This window comes from Stenella coeruleoalba, assembly GCF_951394435.1.
Source record: "Stenella coeruleoalba genome assembly, chromosome: 12".
Classification (NCBI taxonomy): Eukaryota; Metazoa; Chordata; class Mammalia; order Artiodactyla; family Delphinidae; genus Stenella; species Stenella coeruleoalba.
In genome coordinates, this window is record NC_137158.1 from 78,295,564 (window position 1) to 78,319,036 (window position 23,473).

Below are 23,473 nucleotides of genomic sequence, written 5' to 3' on the forward strand. Positions count from 1 at the left end.
ACCTTATTTAGAATGATTATAACTTCTTTAAAGTCCTTGACTGGTAATTCCAACATCAGTGTCATTTTGGGGTTGGCATCTGTTGATTATTTTTTCCCTTGATCAGTGTGGACAGATTTTCCAGGACAGTGAGAGAGAGAGTAAGTGTGTGTGTGTGTGTGTGTGTGTGTGTGTGTGTGTGTGTGTGTGTGTGTGTGTGTGTGTGTGTGTGTGTGTTTTGGTATGTCAAGTAAGTTTGGCTTGTATGCTAGACATTTTCAATATTGTATTGTAGTATTGTATTAAAATCCTCTGAATAATGTTGATTTTTGTTTCGCAGGTATTCAACTCGGTTTGGTTCAGGATGCAAGTTCTGTCTTGCCTTTTTGGGTGGTTCCAGTGTCAGTTCAGTTTTCAAAGCATTTCTTTTGCTGTTTAGGTGTGCTCAGCATATGTTCCACTCACTTGTCTAGGTATTGGGTAATGGTTTACATAGATATTAGTTCTCAAAGCCTCTGCTGGGCTTCTTTGGGTCTGTTTCACACAGGCACAATTTTAGGACAAGCCCAGGACTTACGTTGGGCTCCTCTCTATCTCTCTCTGGGGTTCCCATACTCTCTCCAGATCCCAGGGCATCCTTTTCCTTGTTCTCTGGCCAAAAAGTCAGGTTTCTCTCCAGGTTTAGCCTTCAGAGTGAAGTGGCAAGAGAGAGAAGAAAATGGTATTTTTGGATAGTAGGGGCCCTTTTCCTGTCTGGAGATGGCTTTTCTCTTGGCGTTTTTGGTGCTGGGGTGGCAACAGTGGCTGTCCTTTAACCTTTAGCAGGGCCTGGGAAGAAAAGGGGGAGGAGTTGTTTTTTCCCTCACCCCTGCTTCCCCAGTAGTGTGGACGATTCCTTTTACCTAGTCTTCTGGCTAGATGAAGGGGGTTTCCCCTAGTATTGTGTTTTTAATTCTGGTATTGGCTGCACCATTTAATAATGCCGGCTCTGGGATAAAAGTCCGGAAATAACGGAGGAACACAAAACACTGCGAAATTTTTTACCTTAACATCCACACACGGCTCCCCGCCCCGCTGTAACTGGTCATTATTCAAGTTTGACTCCAGTGGCTTGGTGTTCCCTTTTACAGCATCCTCAGGTAGTTGTTTTTTATATGTAGTCAGTAGGGTTTACTTGTAATCAGTGAGAGAGAGAGAGAGGCTACAGTTGCTTACTCCATCTTGGCTGACTGTAACTTCTATGTACCTTTTTTTTTTTTTTAAGAAGATGTTGGGGGTAGGAGTTTATTAATTTATTTATTTTTGGCTGTTAGGTCTTTGTTTCTGTGCGAGGGCTTTCTCTAGTTGCGGCAAGCGGGGGCCACTCTTCATCGTGGTGCGCGGGCCTCTCACTATCGCGGCCTCTTGTTGCGGAGCACAGGCTCCAGACGCGCAGTCTCAGTAGTTGTGGCTCACAGGCCCAGTTGCTCCGCGGCATGTGGGATCCTCCCAGACCAGGGCTCGAACCTGTGTCCCCTGCATTGGCAGGCAGACTCTCAACCACTGCGCCACCAGGGAAGCCCTATGTACCTTTTTTAAGAGTATTTTTTAACCCCCCCTTTTCCAGGGACTTGGGAGGGTTGTAAAAATTTGGATGTTGGATTAAAGGACCATGAAAATAAGTTCTTGTGGCCTAAATTTAATTCTTTAAATGGTAATATTTTGGGGGGGAGAGATGATAGTTTTTCTTTGCTACTAACACAGTTTTAAGCTATAACTTAGATTCTAAAATAGCTTCCTTTTTGATAGTATTTAAAACTGTAATATTAACCTTAGATGTCTGCCATGCTTGAGAAATGGGATATTCTGCTTAATAATATAAAAGGTTAATTATTTATGTGAAACTGCTTATAGCCAATAGCAAAAGATAATTTATGAAGGATATAAACATTTGTATTTGTCATAATAATCTGGTTAGCACCTTTATATATCAAATTCTCGCTTTTTGTTTTTCATTTTCTTTTTTTTTTTAATTAGAGGATCTCTAACCCACCCCCCGCCAAAGTTTGGTATATAGATTTGATCTTACTGGACAGATGTTTGCATAATTCAGATTTATAATAAAAAAATAGGCATCATTTCCTTTTATAATATCTTACATTTTTAAAGAAGGGATTCTGGGGCTTCTCTGGTGGCACAGTGGTTAAGAATCTGCCTGCCAATGCAGGGGACACGGGTTTGAGCCTTGGCCTGGGAAGATCCCACATGCTGTGCAGTAACTAAGCCCAGGAGCCACAACTACTGAGCCCACGTGCCACAACTACTGAAGCCCGCACGCCTAGAGCCCGTGCTCTGCAACAGGAGAAGCCACCGCAATGAGAAGCCCATGCACCACAAGGACAGTAGACCCCGCTTGCCCTCAACTAGAGAAATCCCATGGGCAGCAGCGAAGACCCAACACAGCCAAAAATAAAATGAATAAATTAAAAACAGAAAAATTAGAGAAACTGCCATCCTTTTAAAAAAACAAAAAAAGGGATTCTAGATTTGAGATTCTGAAAAAAATGTACGATTTTGCATACTCTTCACCGTATCACATTGTTACCTTCATTATGTGCTTAACTGTACTCTGCAAAGTGTTTCTATTTGTTTATTAGAATGTTGTCCATCGCCAAAAGCAGCCCATTAGTTTCATGAGAACAGAGACTGTCTACCTGTTCTATTGGATCCATAGTGCCTGGTACTAATTGAGTATATTTGGAATGAGTGATGAATTCTTGGATTATAGATGATTTGCATTTTCTGCTGTCTTCATGCTTTTTTTGCATTTCCAGTTTTTCCATAGTAAAATATTTTTATAATCAGAAAAAAGTTATAAGATTTTTTTTTAAGGTGATTATTTTTTTATGTTCTCTCACTGGTTTTTAGGTATTATGTAACATTTCAGGTTTTGTGCTTTGGTGTTTGCAATTATTTATGCCCCCCCTCCCCCAAAGATGCATTTGAAACTTTGTTCTGCAGTTTTCATGCTGGCACAATATTTAGTGTAAAATTGGGAGTTCTGCCTTTGTTAAAAGCCTGATCTGGTGGTCCTCACAGAATATCTGTGATGTATCTTTTATTTAGCCTTTGTTCTTTAAACATTGTGATTGCTCAAGAATATTGCTACTTCAGTAGAAGTTAGCCCAAGTTTATAAAGAGCTTTGTTTCAAATACTTTTTACAAAGAAATTTACTTTAAAAAACCTTAGGAACATGTCGATATTGGTCACATTATTGTTTTAGAATGTGCTTTTCTTAATGTTGGATCTACTACTGTTAGTCTAATGCTAATGTTCTCTGGTCACATTTTGTCATGTCCTGTGAGTCTGATTTTATACGTCACTTTGTTACATGCTTGTATTATCAGATAGTTTATATTGTATTCCAAACCAAAAATAATATGGAAGATTGTGCTATGTAAAGAAAGGAGAACTCATATGTTAGGGAGTGAGAAGTTTTGGATATGGAGAATACCTAGTTTTTGACTTGTTGAGGTAAAATTTGTAATGAGGTGTATTGGTTCTCAGGTATTAAAATTGGTGAATATTATGCTCTTTAAAATGACTATCAGTGAAACAAGTCTCTTATTTACTTTTTTTATATATATATAAATTTATTTATTTTTATTTTTGGCTGTGTTGGGTTTTCGTTGTTGCGCGAGGGCTTTCTCTAGTTGTGGCCAGCGAGGGCTACTCTTTGTTGCGGTGCGCAGGCTTCTCATTGCAGTGGCTTCTCTTGTTGTGGCACGCGGGCTCAGCTGCTGTGGCTCACAGGCTCTAGAGCACAGGCTCAGCAGTTGTGGCTCACGGGCTTAGTTGCTCTGCAGCATGTGGGATCTTCCTGGACCAGGGCTCAAACCTGTGTCCCCTGCATTGGCAGGTGGATTGTTAACCACTGCACCACCAGGGAAGCCCTCTTACTTACTTTTTATTCCTATATGCAAAATACTGAATTTCTATTTTTAAAGTTAGGAAAAGATAGAGAACTGTTTTATTTTGAAATTTTCATTTCTGTTGAATACTTTGAATTATAAAAATGGTTTTTGCAAAAATATTTATGAAAAGTAAAAATATCTATACAGTCAAGTTAGAAAATTAAGATAAATCGTTCACAGCTTTCTTCTACTTTATTTATTTTCTTTTGCTGTGTAACACATTGCCACAAACTTAGCTTGCGGCTTAAGCACCATGTACTTATTTCACAGTTTCTGTGGGTCAGGATCAGGCACTGGTTAGCTGGGTCCTCTGCTGATGGGCTCACTAGGCCAAAGTCAGGGCGTCAGCCAGGCAGGCTGTGCTCTCATTTGAAATGTGTGGTCCTCTGCCCAGCTCATCCAGATTGTTGGCTTAATACAGTTCCTTGCCATTGTAGGACTGAGGTCTCCATTTTATTTGCTGGCTATGGGCTGGGTGTCTTTCGGAGTTCCTAGCAGCCACCCTCAGGTCCTAGTTGCCTTGTAGCCTTCTTATGTGTGTCTTCACATGGCTGTGAGAGGGAGCTAGTTCTCTGGTGTCTCTTCTTAGAAGGACAGTAATTTTATTGGATAAGGCCTTCACTCTTATGACCTCATTTAACCTTAAATACAATACCTCCATAAAGGCCCTATTTTCAAATACAGTTGACCCTTGAACAGCACGGGTTTGAACTGTGAGGGTTCACTTATATGTGGAATTTTTTCAGTGGTAAATGCTACAGTACTAAACAACCCGTGGTTGGTTGAATCCACGGATACAGAACCATAGATATGGAGGGCTGGCTATAAGTTATATGTGGGTTTTTGACTATGTGGAGGGTCATCACCCCTAATTCTTGCATTGTTCAGTGGTCACTGCATAGTCACGTTAGGCATTGGGACTTCAACATATGAAATTTGGGGGAGAGATACTGTAGAAGGTCAGGGTTGGCAAGTGGAGTTAAAACAAGATTGTATTAAAATGTAATTGTTACATTTTTCAGAATAACGTATGCATGTAGTTTCCTTTTAAGTACAAAAGAGATTTTATTGGAAGCTCTTTCTTCTCACCCTGTGCTGGATCTCCAAAAAGAACAGTGTTTTAATTCATAACACTTCTGATGATAACCTTCATATCACTAAGCAATAATTTTATATGTGTTTCTTTAATGGTCAATTTTAGACAGTGACATTTTGCAACGGTAGGTGAGGCATTAGTTCACTTGTGCTGGTCTTGCCCTCTGAATACCTTGTTGTTGTTTTTTTTTTTTTTGCGGTACGCGGGCCTCTCACTGCTGTGGCCTCTCCCACTGCGGAGCACAGGCTCCGGACGCGCAGGCTCAGCGGCCATGGCTCACGGGCCCAGCCGCTCCGCGGCATGTGGGATCTTCCCAGACCGGGGCACGAACCCGTGTCCCCTGCATCAGCAGGCGGACTCTCAACCACTGCGCCACCAGGGAAGCCCTGAATACCTTGATTTTGAATGGTGAGACTGGATTTTTGCAGGGCAAATTATTTCCCTCTTTGGCTGTATCTGTGTGTTTTGGGGCTTGCGGTTTTCTCTTTGTTTCATCAGTTAACCAGTCCTTTTATGACATTTCCATTTTCTGGAAATTTTCTTGTCTGCTTATTCTGTTCCCATTCCCATTCTACTTTTTATTGTGAGTTTTAAATACCTTTAAAAAATTATTCCTTTTTTATCCTGCCAGTAAGAAGAAGAAAAGGAAAAGGTGGTCAGCATGCTATCTTGAATTGAAAGTACCAAGATTGTGTTGGATCCAGGAACTTTTGTGATTGTCTGATTTCTTAGGAGATTTGAAGGATCCTAACTCTAGTACTCTCAAGGCCCTGAAGGACCATTGTAGAGAAAAATGAATTGGATTGATTAATATTTTAGGTTCACACTTAAGGTTAATTCATATTGGACATAGAATCAGCCTTGAAGGCATAAGATTAATCTGTAAATGAGCAAGATTTTACCCCAATTTAATGGTTCTCTTGGGTTTGTCAGGTCACATGTTTTTTTGTTGCACTCTTCCAGGGTCATGGTAGAATTCATTTAATATTGCTCAAATTGGGAAAGGCACTAAAATTTTTGAAGTGGAGAGTTTGCTCGAAATAAAAAGCATGAAGTACAACATTTTGTTAAATTTTGGGTAATGAGCCTTACTCAGTGCATAGATGAGGAAAGGCCTCAATACACTTGGCAGGACGTGAGAGTGTCGTGTTTATCCAAAAACAAACAAAGTGGAGTGTTTGTAGGATTGAGAAATAAAATTGCCCAATATCGGGTTGACCTGGTTTTGTAAAAAGGTTATGTTGGAACACACCCTGCCCATTCATGTGAGTTGTTTGTGGCTGCTTTCTTTACCCAGGGGTAGTGCTGAGTACAGGCATACCTCAGATGTTTCGGGTTTGGTTCTGGACCACCACAATAAAGCAAATTTTGCAATAAAGCAAGTCACATGAATTTTTGCTTTCCCAGTACATATTAAAGTTATGTTTACACTATACTAGTGTGCAGTAGCATTCAGTCTAAAAAATGTACATACTTTGTTTTTAAAACTTACTGCTAAAAAATACCATCATCTCAGCCTTTGGTGACTTGTAATCTTTTTGCTGGTGGAGGGTCTTGCCTCACTGTTGATGGCTGCTGACTGATCAGGGTGGTGGTGCTGAGGCTTGGGATGGCCATGGTAATTCCTTAAAACAACAGTGAAGTTTTTGCTGCATGGATTGACTCTTCCTTTTACAAACAATTTTTCTGTAGAATGCAGTGCTTTTTTAAAGCAGTTTTCCATAGTAGAACTTTCAAATTGGAGTCAGTCCTCCGAAATCCTGCCTAATCAACCACGTTTATGTAATATTCTGTATCCTTTGTGGTCATTTCAGCAGTCTTCACAGCATATTCACCAGGATAGAATTCTGTCTCAAGAAACCACTTTCTTTGCTCATCCATAAGAAGCAACTCCTCATTCTTTAAAATTTTATCATGAGATTGCAGCAATTCAGTCACATCTTCAGGCTCCACTTCTAATTCTACTTCTCTTGCTATTTCTACCACATCTGCAGTTACTTCCTCAGTGAAGTCTTGAACCCCTCGAAGTCAACCATGAGGGTTGGAATCAGCTTCTTCCAAACTCCTGTTAACGTTGATGTTTTGACCCTTTCCCATGAATCATGAATATTCTCAATGGCATCAAGAACGGTGAAACCTTTCCAGAAGGTTTTCAATTTACTTTGCCTAGATTCATGAGAAGAATCACTCTCTATTGCAGCTATAACCTTACGAAATATATTTCTTAATAAGACTTGAAAGTTGAAATGACACCTCAATCCATGGGCTGCAGAATGGATGTTGTGTTAGCAGATGAGAACATTAATCTCATTGTACATCATCAGAGCTCTGGGGTGACCAGGTGCATTGTCAGTGAGCAGTAATATTTTGAAAGGAATTTTTTTTTTTCTGAGCAGTAGGTCTCAACAGTGAGCTTAAAATATTCAGTATGCCATCTTGTAAATAGATGTGCTGTCCTCCAGGTTTTGTTATTCCATTTAGAGAGCACAGGCATAGTAGATTGAGCATAATTCTTCAAGGCGTGTAGGATTTCCACAATGGTAAATGAGCATTGGCTTCAGCTAGTCACCAGCTGCATTAGCCCCTAACAGGAGAGTCAGCCTGTCCTTTGAAACTTTGAAACCAGGCATTGACTTCTCCTCTCTAGCTAGAAAGTCCTACATGGCATCTTCTTCCAGCATAAGGTTATTTTGTCTACATTGAAAATCTGTTGTTTAGTTTAGCCACTTTCATTAATGGTCTGAGCTAGATCTTCTGGATAACTTGCTGCAGCTTCTCCATCAGCACTTGCTGCTTCTCCTTGCGCTTTGATGTTATGGAGAAGATGGCATCTCTCCTTAAATCTCATGAATCACCTCTGCTAGCTTCACATTTTTCTTCTGCAGCTTCCTCTCCTCTCTCGGCCTTTAGAGAATTGAAGAGAGTTAGGGACTGGCTCTGGATTTGGCTTTGGCTTAAGGGAATGTGGTGTCTGGTTTAATCTTCTATCCAGACCACTGAAACTTTCTCCGTATCAGCAGTAAGGCTGCTTTGCTGGCTCATCATTCACGTATCCACTGGAATAGCACTTTTAATTTCCTTCAAGACCTTTTCCTTTGTATTCACAACTTGACTGTTTGGTGCAAGAGGTCTATCACCCTGCCTCCTTCACTGACACAGGGTTGCAAAGCACGGTGAAATGAAATATGCCTGTTGTGCGATAGCAAGTGTGTAGCCTCCAAAGCCTAAAATATTTACTGTGCTGACCCCTGGCTTAATCAATAATGGACAACTTAAAAACTCTTCATTAGAAATGAGTTTTTTGGGGGAGTAGCCAGCAGCCACTGAGAAATCTCCGTTTAGGTTAAAGATTTCTCAAACCTTGATTGAAGTCATTAGAAACTGATTTGATTTGAAGAAGTTGTTTTCAGATCTAAAAATGTGCATTTCATGTGGTACATACAAGTGATAGAATAGAAAATTTAAGTGTTACTGATTGAAAGAGCACTCTGCAATGTAACTGAAAGGAATTGAAAAACAAAAGAATGAATGAGTTAGACTGAAAGCCCAGGCTGTTGTTTAGTATCTTTCCTTTGAATCCGTAAGTCTTGAGTAGCCAAAGGAAGGACACGTCAGGACTGGGACTTCATTAAATTTTAGTAAAGGCATTCTGTGAAGAATTAGATGAAGTGATCTATGCCTCTTTTCTGGCTGTCAGATTTAATAAAGAAATGAGATTTTAGAGAATCTAAATAAATGGTTAGTTGGAAGCACATGTATTCAGTGGGCCTTTGAAAAGTACTTAATTGCTTAGTATTTTTCTAAGTAATACCTTAAGTTTCTGCAGTATTAAAAAGAGGGTCTCTCAGACATCCCTGGTGGTGCAGTGGATAAGAATCCACCTTCCGATGCAGGGGACACGGGTTCAAGCCCTGATCAGGGAACTAAGATTCCACATGCCGAGGGGCAGCTAAATCTGTGCACTGCAGCGGCTGAGCCCCCGCGATCTGGAGCCTGCACGCCATAACGAAAGATCCTGCATGCTGCAGCGAAGACCCCGAGTGCCGCAACTAAGACCTGACACAGCCAAATAAATAAAAGTAAATAAATAAATTTAAAAAAATAAAGAGGGTCTCTGATAAGAGCTGACTTTTCATGCTGTTGAAATGTTTTACAAGTCTAAGCTATATTTTCCCTACATCATTCTCCCAACCTCCCGCCCGCCCAATAAAAAAAGGAAGGAAGAAAGAGAGCAAAGTTTTTGATCTGCTAGAATATGGACCAGTGCTTGATTGAAACTTTAGGGCTTTACCACACAAAATGAAAGAAGTAATGTATTGTCAACTATAGGAAGACCCTGGTGCCTCTTCATTGCCCCAGTCATATAAATTACTATGGAATGTACCTTCAGGTACCTGAGTGAATAAATGTTTGATGCATACTTTAATATTATTCATTTAAATGGAGAATGCCTCCAAAGAGAAGGATTTTAATTTAATAATGGCTAACCCTGTTGAGTGACTTAAGTATGTTCTAAAAGCTTTATATGCAATGTTTCTGTAAAATGAGTATTGCTTCTGTTTTCTAAACGAGAAAACTAAGGTTCAGAGGTTTAGCAACTTTGTATTAAGGTAACATAGTTGGAATTAAAATCCAGGTCTTTCTGTGCAAAGCTTGTACAATGCTGTGTCTTATATGTACTTGTTCATTTTAATTTATTCTTAACAAATTCTTATTCTCAACGAATTCTTATTCTCTGCCAGACACCGAGGATACAGTTTGGACAAAGGGGGAAAAAAATCTAAGCATAAAAGGCAGAGTTTCTCTTCTTAGAGCTTATTCTTTAGTAGGAGAGGGCAGGTCTGGATCTCAGATGGGCTGCAGTCTGGGCCTGCTAAGAACTTCTGGGAAATTGACCTTTGCTCTACACAGCTTGGGGAAAACACTGTGTGGATGTTGTTTTGCACCTAGTGAGGTGGTTGGCATACAGTTAGATTTTCTAAAACAGACAGGTAGGAATTGAGGCCATGAGTATATTAAAATTCCCTGTGAGTTTGACAGAGGTAGCTTCTTAAATGATCTGATGGGATCCTAACCCCGGTTGGGCAGTATCATCAACAAGTGGACACCTCTGTGGGAACTTAAAGGGAAAGACGTTTATACTTCTCCCAAGGTTGATTTCAGTTTGGACAGCTCTTGGTGTTCAGTTAGTGTCTTATTGCTTAAACTGCATTAAAGGAACTTATATCCTTTGTCTCAAGGATGTCAGTCTTTGTCACCCTTTGGGACAGTCCTTTTAAAAGTCAAATATTAGTTAAATAATCATGCAAGTAAGTGTCAAATTCTGTGATGAATGCTTCAAAGGTGAGTGACAGTACAATGAGGGTATAAAAGGTGGTATAGGGGCTTCCCTTGTGGCACAGTGGTTGAGAGTCCGCCTGCCAACGCAGGGGACACGGGTTCGTGCCCCGGTCCGGGAAGATCCCACATGCCATGGAGCGGCTGGGCCCGTGGGCCATGGCCACTGAGCCTGCGCGCCCGGAGCCTGTGCTCCACAACGGGAGAGGCCACAACAGTGAGAGGCCCGCGTACCGCAAAAAAAAAAAGGTGGTATAGCTCTGGTTGGGGAGTTGTAGGGAAGGCTTTCCGCATTAGGTGATGCTTTAACTAAGATGAATGAGTATGCATAAACTAGTAGGGAGGTCCTAGTTCTATTCCAAATAGAGGAAACAAGCCCATTTTTAAAGGCTCTGTGGCAGGGAACTGAAAAAAGACCGTTGTGCCTAGGGCAGAGAGCTGGGGAGAGGAGCATGGTGTGAGATGAGACTGGAAAGGTAGACAGGAATTAGATCAGGCAAGGGCCTTGTATGTGTAGATTTTTGTGTATCTCCAAAGAGTGGGAAGTCATTGAACCTTTTAGGGTGGTAGAGGAAGTGGGTGAGTATCAGTCACCTGATCAGATTAGTTTTTGAAAAGATAGACATGCTATCACAATGTGCGAGATGAAGGTAATTTGGACTGTGGTCATGGTAGTGGTTGGAGGAAGAAGAGGCACACATGGAGGAAACTGGGTAAAAATCAATAGAATTCAGTGATGAATAGGTTATAAGGGCTGCTGGAGCAAAGGCTATAGAGCAGCAGTCCCCAACCTTTTTGGCACCAGGGACCGTTTTCGTGGAAGACAGTTTTTCCATGGACGGGATTGGGGGGCCGGGATGGATGGTTCAGGCGGGAACAGGAGTGATGCGGAGCAGCAGATGGAGCTTCGTTCACTCGCCCCCCGCTTGCCTCCTGCTGTGCGGCCCGGTTCATAACAGGCCATGGACCACTGCTGTCCCGCCCCGGGGGTTGGGGAGCCCCGCTCTAGAGGACTCCCTAGTTGTTAACCAACCAATGTTGTTTTGAGTTGCTTTGCAAGTCTGTTCAGGTTGTTTTTGCGATGTTCTGAGGGCCAAAGCTTAGTTTCCAGGCTTCTAGTTAATATCTTATAGCATTGTAGTTAAATTCCCAGCATCATTTAATACCAGTTTTCATCAGTATTTATTTAAGCTTAGTTATTTGTCTTTTGCCTAATTCCCCCACCTTGTCTTCATCCGTTTTCTCTCTAAGCAGTATTATTATCCTTTGCGTATATGAGAAATCTTAAAACAAAAATTTGGGGCGGGGGGGTGGGATTATTGCTAAATATTAGATCGCTTGACTTCTAAAAACAATTATATTGAGATGTAATTCACATACCACGCAATTAACCAATTGAAAGTGTATAATTCAGTGGTGTTTAGTATGGTTGTGCAGTCATCACCACAGTCAATTTTAGAATGTTTTTGTCACTTAAAAAACATGCTTTACTCATTAGTTATCACTCCTCATTTCTCCCCAGCTCCCCCAGCTCTAGACAATCACCAATAGATTTGCCTTTTCTGGACATTTCATATAAATGCAATTCTGTAACATGTTTTAAATATGGCTTTTTAAACTGAGCATGTTTCCAAGGTTCATCCATGTTGTAGCATGTATCAGTACTTCATTCCATTTTCATGGCTAATATTTCACTGAATGGGTAGAAGAAATTTTGTTTATCCATTCCTCAGTTGATGGACATTTAGGTGGTTTCCACTTTTTAAATGAATTTTTTATGAATAATGCTGCAGTGACCGTTTGTGTACAAGTTTTTATGGGAACGTATATTTTCACCTCTGTTGGGTATATACCTGGGAGTGGAATTGCTGGGTCATATTACATATTATTTTTTTTTTGAAAAACTGCCGAAATGTCTTCCAAAGCTGCTGCACCATTTTACATTCCCATTAGTAATGTGGATAAGGGTTCGTTTCTCTACATCCTTGCTAACACTTGTCTTTTTGATTATAAGCAAGTAAGTGTAAAGTGATAATCTCATTGTGGTTTTGATGTGTATTTGCTTGATGGCTAATAATGTTGAACTTGATTTTTAAAAGAAAAGCAGCACTTTAATTTCACTGAGGATATAAAAATAGAAATAGTTGGTAATTTCATGTAATTTCTTAGAGACCAGTTTTGCTGTGTTTAAAATTTGTTCTTCTTTTTCATCAGTTGTATTCCCTGAATGACTACAAGCCACCCATTTCTAAAGCGAAAATGACCCAAATTACTAAAGCAGCCATCAAAGCTATTAAGGTGAGCAACACCTTTTATTCTTGTGTTTTTCAAAGGAAATACTACACTAATATTTTGCAGGAGGGATATTTTTATAGATTATATGTTGTCTTCCTCTTTTCAGAGTCAGTACATGTTCAAGAGAAAAAACGCAAAAATGAAAATCTGTCACCTGCAAACTCTCTCACCTAGAGATAAACACTTAATATCTTGATAAATATTGTTCCATAAACTTGGAAGCAATCATTTTCCCTTATTTTTCTTAGGTAAGATTTTAGATGTAGCCACATTGTGGAGAACGTGTTTAACATTGTTATTTGTCACACTGACTTTACAGAATCTTGAAATACAAGTTAAGAAAAGGTTTCTTTAAAAAAATTAATGTATTCTTTTTCTTATTGATTGTATTATAGATTTAAAAATGGGCCATTATGGAAAATAATTGGGCTTCATTGTACATAGGACATTTAAACTGTGGGAAGAGGCCACAGGTATTTAGCCATTGTTCTGATAACAGTGGTTTTGATTTATGGATACTTCTGAAAATCTCAGGAAAAGGTTGGGTCATCTCTAGAGAAATACACATATGTACAGAATTTTGCATAAAATTTCTTGGTTTTAGGGACCTTATGAAGCTCGACCATAGACATCTCTCCAAAATGTTCTTGTCCCCAAAGCTAAGACTCCCTGCTCTAGTAGGGTTGTTAAAACTGAGAATGAGTGAGTGCTTATTTTTAATTAAGTAGGTATTAACCTATAGATATTTGGTGATACGTTTTTCTGCTCTGAGCATTAGCTCATAACCAGAAGCACCATTATTTAAATAAATTGTCTTTTTTGTTTTTTTGTTTGTTTTTGGCCACACTTCGCTGCTTACGGGATTTTAGTTCCTCGATCAGGGATCAAACCCAGGCCCCGGCAGTGAAAGCGCCGGAGTCCTAACCACTGGACCACCAGGGAATTCCCTGAATAAATTGTCTTTGACTAATAACATTTATCTGTTAGATTTAACAAATTCTTTACAGAGAATCACTACTAGGAGAAAATTTAGGTAGTTGATTTTGCAGTGTTCTAATGCCCCAAACTTAGTTTTCAAACTTATAATTAATATCTGATAGTATTATAGTTCAAATCCCTGTATTTATATGCACAATATCAAAGAGGGGATAAGGACAGTGACCAGTAAACACCTTAAGATAGAGAATTCTTCAAAGAAGTGATTTTTCAGTTTATCTGATAGACTCAATATAGAACGTTAGTCTCTTCTGCTTGCTTTATACCCTTCTTCATTGTGATCTGATTTTTATGGTCATGATCCTGAGAGTATGCGAACGTGTATATTATTATCATTTTTATTCTGAAAATTAATAATTGATGCATTTAATATAACCTTTTGTTGAACAGAATACTTTTTAATTAGAAGACTCTAAGGAATAGGTATTAACATTATTTCCATTTTTCACTTGTTGGAAGGGTCTAAGAGAAGTAATTTGCAACAGTCAGAATAAAATCAGCTAGATTTTGATCTTCTCTCAGTTAGTCTAAACATGTTATACTGTACTATTTTGATTTATTGGTACTGTCTTAATGTTTTTAATTTTGAAAAAACACAAACATGTTGCATAATATAATGAGCAACACATAGCCTCTTAGATTCACCAGGTGTTAATATCTTGCTACATTTGGTTTATTTCTACGCACGCGCGGGCGTGTGTACACACACACACACACACACACACACACACACACACAGACAGACAGACAGACAGACAGAAGCACGTACATACACACTTTCACGTTTTTTTGGCTGAATCATTTGAGAGTTCGTTTCAGTGTTCATGCAGACTAGCACATAGTCCCTAAATACTTGAATTTGAATGTCCTAAAGCAAAGAGATTTCCTAGGTAACCAAATACACATCACATGCAAGAAATTTCACTTTGATATAATATTATTATCTAATATGTAATCTACACTTTCATTTACCAGTTGTCTCAGTATTAACTTTAGCACCTGCACCTGTGCATTTTCAGGATCCAGTCGAGATCCTGTCATTTATTTATCCTGTCACCCAGCCTTTTTGCTTTGTTTTGTTTTTGTTTTCTTTTTCATTACATTGACATTTTTGAAGAGTTCAGACCAACTTTTTTGCAGTACTGTATTAATTTAAACTGCATTTGATACATATGTAAGTTGATATTTGAACTGCCTTTTAAATCAGATTTAGATGATATTGTGTTTCATATTAAGGTAAGTCATTGGCTTTCTATCAGTGTTTAGAGACATGATTATTTTTCTGGGTGCTTGTTAACATTGCACACTGTCAACAAAACTTCTGATAACCTATTGTGGAAGAAGGCCTATGTGAGTTGAGTATCTTTGAATTAACCGTAAGTTGTTTTACTCTGAATTACATATAGTACATGAAGTAACTAGAAGCAAGAAGCACTGCCGAGATGTCTTCCAGAAAAATTAATATTTAATAAAAACCACTCAGTGTGTAATTACTATTTTATATATTGATTTTAAATGTTTAGTTACTTATAAAGTGCCTAATAACTTTTAAGTAGTTTGGCTTTTTTTTGCTTGAGTAACTTAAACTGTAGCATAAACTGTTACTTTGTAGTAAGGAAACTTTTATTGTAGATTTTGATTTGGTGAATATGAATAATGAGATTTTCCTTTATTTTTTTAAAATACGCCTTTTTATATACATTTAGTTAGTTAGTTGGTTGGTTGGTTGGTTGGGCCAGGTCTTAGTTGCGGCATGCGAACTCTTAGTTGCAGCATGCACGTGGGATCTAGTTCCCTGACCAGGCATCAAACCTGGACCCCCTGCATTGGGAGCGTGGAGTGTTAACCACTGCACCACCAAGGAAGTCCCAGTTTTCCTTTGTTTTTGACTTTATAAATGTTGGATTTCTTGCTGCAGTTCAGTTGAAAGTTCTTGTGTCTCTTCAGTCTAAGGGGATGTCCCTAAAGAGCATAATTCATGGGATCAGAAATATAAATAGAAGTACAATTCAGGACAGTTTTTTTTAACCAGAAATGTGCTGATTGTGCAGTTGCCATTGAGCTATTAAAATTAAATTAGGTACAAATTCCAGATAATTTTTGTTTAACCTGTAATTTTCATCTAATTTTTTTCACGTTTATTCATAGTGTTGTTTCATAAAACTTAAATCTAAGTTTTCACATAATCGATAGAAGCCCATTTCTAATTTTTAATGTGTGTGCTCACTTCTCTTCCTGCTGATTCGTTTTGGCTGATCCTTTAGAACATTATACATCTCTGTGTTTTGTTATATATACGTTCAGTTCCATTTTCCAGGAGAAGCAGAGGAAGATAATGAAGTTGAAAACATCTCCCTTGCACACATTTATTAATGCTCTTTATTTTCAGTTACTTGATTTTTCTAGTACTAACCTAATTTAGCCAATAAAACGATACTAAAGGAGAGCTTTGCTTTTTTTCCAGGAAGGAAGAATGTACATCTACCAGTGTCTTACCACCAGTATTTTGCTGTCAACCTAACTATTTGTGAAAGTTTGCTTTCTTAAAGACTGTAATAGAATTCTTTTGTATCTGTGTTAACGTAACACACTTTGGATATACTGATCATACACCTACTTGAAGAATCCCTTTACTAATCATAGCTAGTTTAATCATGAATTTAATCAAAATTCATGATTAAAATTCATTGCTTTGATAGACCTTTGAAGCTATGTTAAACCGTATGTTTAGCAGGAAAGTTCTAATCAAACATTTAAAACCACATTTCTTTTTTTTCTTTTAGTTTTATAAACATGTGGTACAGAGTGTTGAGAAATTCATTCAGAAAGTAAGTATATAATTTTCTGTAGATACGCTAAATGTTCTGTAACTATAGATTAATGGCCTGCACTCTTCTCTTTTAAATCAAATACCCAAGTTTAAATTGTTTTGATGGACTGTTCAGAAGTGATTCCATTTGTTTTAATATCTGATTAAGAGTTAAAATGAAAGTGCTTTTTGGATAATTCTAAAAACAAAAGCTTTTAGATAGATGTTTTTGTTAATTTGCGTTGCCGTAGTGAGCATCCGTCCCTTGAAGAAAATGTTTCAATATGATTGATTTTTTTAAAATTTATTAATTAATTAATTTATTTTTTGGCTGCGTTGGGTCTTTGTTGCTGTGCACGGGCTTTCTCTAGTTGCGGCGAGCGGGGGCTACTCTTCGTTGCGGTGAGCAGGCTTTTTGTTGCAGTGGCTTCTCTTGTTGCAGAGCAGGGCTCTAGGCACGCGGGCTCAGTAATTGTGGTTCGTGGGCTGTAGAGCGCAGGCTCAGTAGTTGTGGCGCACGGGCTTCGTTGCTTCGCGGCATATGGGATCTTCCTGGGCCAGGGCTTGAACCCGTGTCCCCTGCATTGGCAGGCGGACTCTTAATCACTGTGCCACCAGGGAAGCCCCCCAATATGATTGATTTTTAATGAAATTATAGATTCATTATTTTTTATAGCCTTTAAAGAAATTCTCCCTTGTTATTTGAAGCTGAATGCTTAGAGAGCAGTCTTCCTTTTAGATAAGATGTGGTAAAATGTAGTAAAAATACCAGCCACTTTCCTTCTGCTGATTCATTTTGTCTCATCCATTAGGGCATTACACATCCTACATCTTATTATATAGACCTGAAGTTCCATTTTCCGGGGTAAGCAGAGGGAGATGAAGTTGAAAACAGCTGTTTGGCATACACTTAGTAATTTTTTTTGTAACCAGGGCCCGAGGTGACTAGATTATATTTCTTTGCCCCTTTGTGATCAGTGCCCTATTGGTGCCACATTTTTTTGGGAGGAGTACATAACTTTTATAACTTGTAATATTGTACTGTAGGATATCTGTAATTGAATTTAGGTTTTGTATTCTGCCCATTGTTCATGCCTAGATGTAAGCAGAACCAGTTTGAGGATCAGAGGTAAATGGCATTAAGGACTTGGCAAGGTTGCAGTGTGTTTCTTGAACGAAAATAGTTGACTGGAGCATGAATCAAAGTGATATTACTGTGTCACTAAACTAGCTAGATAATCTTGGATAAATCAGTTAACCTTTATGTGATTCAGCTTTTTTTCTCTTAAAGTCTTGTTCTCTCAAAACTTAAAGTATTGGTAAAACATATTTTGAGGTGAACAACTCGTGAGTTGAAGCTTAAGGCATGGGGTAAAATAACACGTATGCTGTGTTATAGGTAAATCCAACTAGAAAATACAAATGTTGGTGATTGGAAAATTTCATTGTTCTAAAGCTTTTAAAAATTTTTTTCAAAAGGTTCAGTGTCTATAAACAGTGCTTCTTAAACTACTTTTGTGCACAGGAATTACCTAGAGATCTTGTTGAAATGCAGGTTCTGTTTCCCTAAGTGTGGGTTAGTTAGGCTCTGATACAACCTCGGCAAGTTAGGCTCTGGTTAAAAAGTTTCTCCTGAGAGAAGACCTTGTGAAGAACTGAATGCCGTGGCTGTCTCAGAATGGTTCCTTTTCCTCTCTTTGCTTTGGAAGCATGCTCTATTCACTGTGAGAATTCATTTGGTATTAGGTATAACTGTTTCCTGAGACCAGCCCTCTTTTCTTACATGCTCCTGTCAGCATCATTTAGTGCTTTGTAAGTACAGCCACAATTGTTATTCAAAGTGTAAAAAATACCTCGTGACATTGGAGTCTTAGGAATTCTTGTGTTTTCAGTACTGCCAGAACTTGAAAAAGAGATTGAAAACATTTCAGATTTTTTGGTCTTAATTCGCCTCTCAAGTTTCTAGTTGGTGACTTAGCCAAGTTTACCAAATATTGTAATCTTAAAACTTCTACAACATTTAAATCGTACATAATTTTTTTTTGCCATTTTATGTGGCAGACACATAAAAATGCCTAGTCTGTCAGTGAAGGAAATTCTGTACCATAACACGTTAATATAGTGTTTCTAAAGATATTGTGGAAGAAGAATTATCTTTATAGCTTAATAATAAAACTGCTAACATTTTTGAAGCTTTGGAATCTTCACAGTAGGCGAGGAAGGCCCATTTATTGTGTTATGTACTCATGATTCTTATGTATTGTGAGTTTATAATCGAGTTTTTATTATAAATCAGAGAAAAAGGTGTATTTGTTTAAACAAAACTCACTGCATTAATCACTTTTATTACTTACCATTCAGTATTAATTTTAATAACTCTTACCAGCAACTTATAAATTTTATTTAGCCTTAGTCTCAAGATAATCATTTCTGTAAAGTAATAGATTATATATCAGATTATTTTATCTGTGTTTTCGGCATTGGGAAATAGATGATTTTTAACAGAGTTGTCTTGCTTTTCATTAAATTTAAAAAAATTTCTTTTCTTTACTGGATGTATTATTTGCCTGGCTAGGTGAATATTTCTTTGAATGTATGGTAGTCAAAGGAAAATAGCCTTGGCCAGTTATATGAACTGAGGGACAGATATGCTAGATTTGGGGAGGAACGTGAGGGAAAAAACTATTTCAGACTTTTAAAACAGTAACTTTCAATAGAGCAGACAGGTTTTTTTGTTTTGTTTTTTTTTGCGCTACGTGGGCCTCTCACTGCTGTGGCCTCTCCCGTTGCGGAGCACTGGCTCCGGACGCGCAGGCTCAGCGGCCATGGCTCACGGGCCCAGCCGCTCCGCGGCATGTGGGATCCTCCCGGACCGGGGCATCGTGTCCCGTGTCCCCTGCATCGGCAGGCGGACTGTCAACCACTGCGCCACCAGGGAAGCCCGAGCAGACAGTTTTGAAACTTTTTGGTAGGTTAAACCTAAAACTTTAATGTCCAGTCACCAGCATTACTGCCCTTTTATTAAATGTTTCAAGTACTAAACAGCCAGAATCTTGCAGTAGACACTTGTGAATTGGTGCTAAAGGTCTCTTCATTTTCTTAATAATGACCTTAAAGAGAAGGTTCTTAAAAGGGATTTGAAGGAACAAATGAAGAATCATCTAGTCTTTTTGCAGAATGAAATCACTCATTGTCTTGACTGAAAATCCTGTTTAGAAGCATGTATGTCTGTGTTGGAGGTAGATTGAGGATCCTTTACCCACTGGTCCTTGGGTTTCCAGGAAGTTTTTCAAGAATGCAATTTTGATTTAGTCCATATATGATTTCTATGAAATTACTTTGGGTGAAATACCGAATTACACCCAGAATTTGACCCTGCTTTTTGCAGCCATAATTTCATTTTTATCAGTATATGTTTGGGAGGCAGGTGTTCTTATGCTTCTGGATATGGAAGAAATCGAAGCAGTGAGCTTGATAGTGAAAGGATTCTTCCTTGTGCTCTGGAAAGTAGGAGACTTTCATATTCTTCAGATTGGGTAATGGGTAAGGTTGAGAAACATTGATCAGTGGAGTAGCTAAAAAATGTTTTCATAGGATAGATTCCTAGAATCATAATGGTAGTGTCTTGTCTTTTGTATAGGTGTGGTATTTGAGAAAAGTTTTGAAACTTCGGGTTCATTGTGTTTGGAGTGTTACAATTTGTCATTTGATTTGTACCTTCATTAGTACAGAAATCCTTTCCCTATATGTTTCAGACGAAGTCTAAGGCATGTTGGCAATGCTTTTACCAGTGCTTTTCTTTCCTGAATTTGCTGCTTCCTTTTATTTGGCTTTTCAAAATCATTAAACATTTTTTTTTATTATAACAGTACCTTATCTTTTGTTTTTTATTGTTCAAGCCAGTTACTCAGCGCTATTTCAGAACTTAGGTGATTGGCAGTTGAACTGAATATGTAGAGTAGCCAAAGTAGATTCTTTCAAATACCATTCCAGAGACAGACGGTGTGGAATAGTCAACCTCGAATGTTCATCACCTCAGTATGAGCAGTGTTTTTGTGTTTGTACAGGATTTGTGGTGACATTTGTATATCAAGAATTTTAACCTTCTCATGTGCTTCCCTTCCCACTCTTCTTTTTTTCTTCAGTGTAAACCAGAATACAAGGTACCTGGACTTTATGTTATTGACTCTATTGTACGACAATCTCGACATCAGTTTGGTCAAGAAAAGGATGTGTTCGCACCCAGATTTAGTAATAACATCATTAGCACTTTCCAGAATTTATATCGTTGCCCTGGAGACGACAAGGTATGCTGCCTTTTTTCTTTTTTTTTAAGTCACTACAGTAATTACCTTTTTTGTCTTAATGAGACTCTTTACATTATCTTAATTTTATCATTTTATGTTATTGTTTACTCTTTGTTATTCCGAATTTGAATATTTAGTTATCGCACTCTCCATGTTCCTCTTTGTTATTAGACTTTTCTTAAACAGAGTGGAAAGATATAGTTGATTTTGCTACTTTTTTTTTTTTTTTTTTTTTTTTGCGGTACGCAGGCCTCTCACTGTTGTGGCCTCTCCCGTTGCGGAGCACAGGCTCCGGACGCGCAGGCTCAGCGGCCATGGCTCACGGGCCCAGCCGCTCCGCGGCATGTGGGATCTTCCCAAACCGGGACACGAACCCGTGTCCACTGCATTGGCAGGCGGACTCTCAACCACTGCGCCACCAGGGAAGCCCTGATTTTGCTACTTTTTAATTTATTGAAGCAGTTGGTGTTAAAGAAACTGGCTCTAATAAGCATTTGGAATTATCCTAAAATCTTACTTATTTACACGCACAACCAATTCAGAATTTTGATTATTTGACTTGAGCTGATATTTACCTATTTAGTGTCTGTGAAAAGTGGATTTACCAAATAATTAATAGAAAATAACTGCATATCAAAATTCCTTTGTCATGGTAGAGTTTTCTTAGTGCTAGAAACCACACTACTGGGTCTGCTGGATCTGAATGAATAAATATTCTTTCCCACATTAAACAAAAGCTTTGGGACCTGAGGGAGAATAAAAAGGCGCTGTTTATCCTCATAGGTGCTCAAAGATAGTAGAAGGTTACGTATCTTGGATGCTGATTTGGAAATTTAGTGTCCTTTTTCTGACAGAGTTGATTGCAGTATTGATTTTGTAGGAAAAGGAACGAACAAGTGAAGACTAACTGTTACTCTGAGGAAGAGCCACAAAACTTAAAAGCTCACCACAAATCTTTTACCTTCCCTCAAGTACAAGATTAGGTAGTCTTTATTTTTTTATTTTATTTTATTATTTATTTATTTATTTATTTATTTGCGGTACGTGGGCCTCTCACTGTTGTGGCCTCTCCCATTGCGGAGCACAGGCTCCGGACGCGCAGGCTCAGCGGCCATGGCTCACGGGCCTAGCCGCTCTGCGGCATGTGGGATCTTCCCGGACTGGGGCACGAACCTGTGTCCCCTGCATCAGCAGGTGGACTCTCAACCACCTAGCCACCAGGGAAGCCCTAGGTAGTTTTTATTTTTAATTTAATTTAATTTTAACTATTGTACAGTTTTGAAACAAAAGAAGTCTTGTTATAATAGATAGATATGGAGATAAATTTATCATTGTTTTTCAGTTTTATTTTATTTTATTTTAACTATTGTACAGTTTGGAAACAAAAGAAGTCTTGTTATAATAGACATGGAGATAAATTTATCATTGTATCATTCTTTGTAAACTGTTCTTGGATATGCTTCTTGAAGCAGATTTTTTTCTTTTAATTAACTTTGGTACGTTGATAATTCTATGCAGGCAGAAAGAATGCTTCTAGTTTTTAAGTAACCCATCACAGTTGAGACTTAAAGTAGATGCCTTAGAATCCCACCTAAAGTAACTCATTTGAAATTTTATATAAACATTTTTGAAGTAACTTAAACACTTTGATTTAGGAATTTCACTGGTTTGGACTTGGATTTCTATCAGTTACAATGAACAAGTCAGTCTTGAATTCGTAGATTTCATAATAATAATGTTTCTCATTTATAATAAAGTTTAGTATATAGGGATTTTTTTTTTTAATAACCATAGTAGGAAAGATTACATTGCTGCTGTAATCTCAGTGCATAAACTCCATAAAGGAGAGGCATTATTTGTGTGTAGGTAGATACACAGAATGATACTTACCAGACGGGGACTACTTTTAGTGCTTGGTGAGTATCTTGGGAACTGGAAGATTTTTTTTTTTTATGTAAAGCAAAAAAAATATAAGACACTTTCTTAGTGCCTACATCTTAGGAAAAATAGTTAAATCAGAAGATATGAAGCATTCTTTGTGTAACTTTCTTATGCTTCATTTGATATACAAAAATTTGCATGTTAATTTAGCTTGGACATAGTTTGAAAATATGTCGATATAATATTATGAGTGATTTAAAGGTGAACCAGATATTCTTAAAAATTCCTGGGGCTTCCCTGGTGGCGCAGTGGTTGAGAGTCTGCCTGCCGATGCAGGGGACACGGGTTCGTGCCCCGGTCTGGGAAGATCCCACATACCGCGGAGCAGCTGGGCCCGTGAGCCATGGCCGCTGAGCCTGAGCGTCCGGAGCCTGTGCTCTGCAACAGGAGAGGCCACAACAGTGAGAGGCCCGCGTACCGCCCAAAAAAAAAAAAAAAAAACAACCCATTACAAAATAGATTATTTAACAAAAGGCTCTTTTTAGTACTAATTTCAGCCTCTGTCATTTAACTTATTCTACTGGAGTTAAGTAGCATTACAGTAGTCAGTAACTAATACTGCTGTTTACAGAACTTTTATATGCTGAACAGTGGTGGCAGAAAGTAAATTTGGTTAAATTCTTATGTGAGGAAATACCCTTTCTTGTTCTTAGATAGTTTTAAAATGAAAAATTTTTTTTAAAGTCACATAAGATAGGGATTTTCTCTTGAAGTTACTTTTTTAAAAGATAAAATTAAAATCAACAGTAAATATAACTT

The 23,473-nt window shown here is 38.3% G+C and overlaps 1 protein-coding gene across 1 annotated transcript in view; it reads left to right on the forward strand.

The window, feature by feature from the left end:
* Positions 1-23,473, forward strand: part of SCAF8 (SR-related CTD associated factor 8) — an 81,848-nt gene that overhangs the window by 21,220 nt on the left and 37,155 nt on the right. The window contains 3 exon segments of the mRNA XM_079939043.1: positions 12,581-12,664; positions 16,441-16,485; positions 20,612-20,773. Of these exon segments, the coding sequence (XP_079795169.1) occupies positions 12,581-12,664; positions 16,441-16,485; positions 20,612-20,773 (291 nt within the window).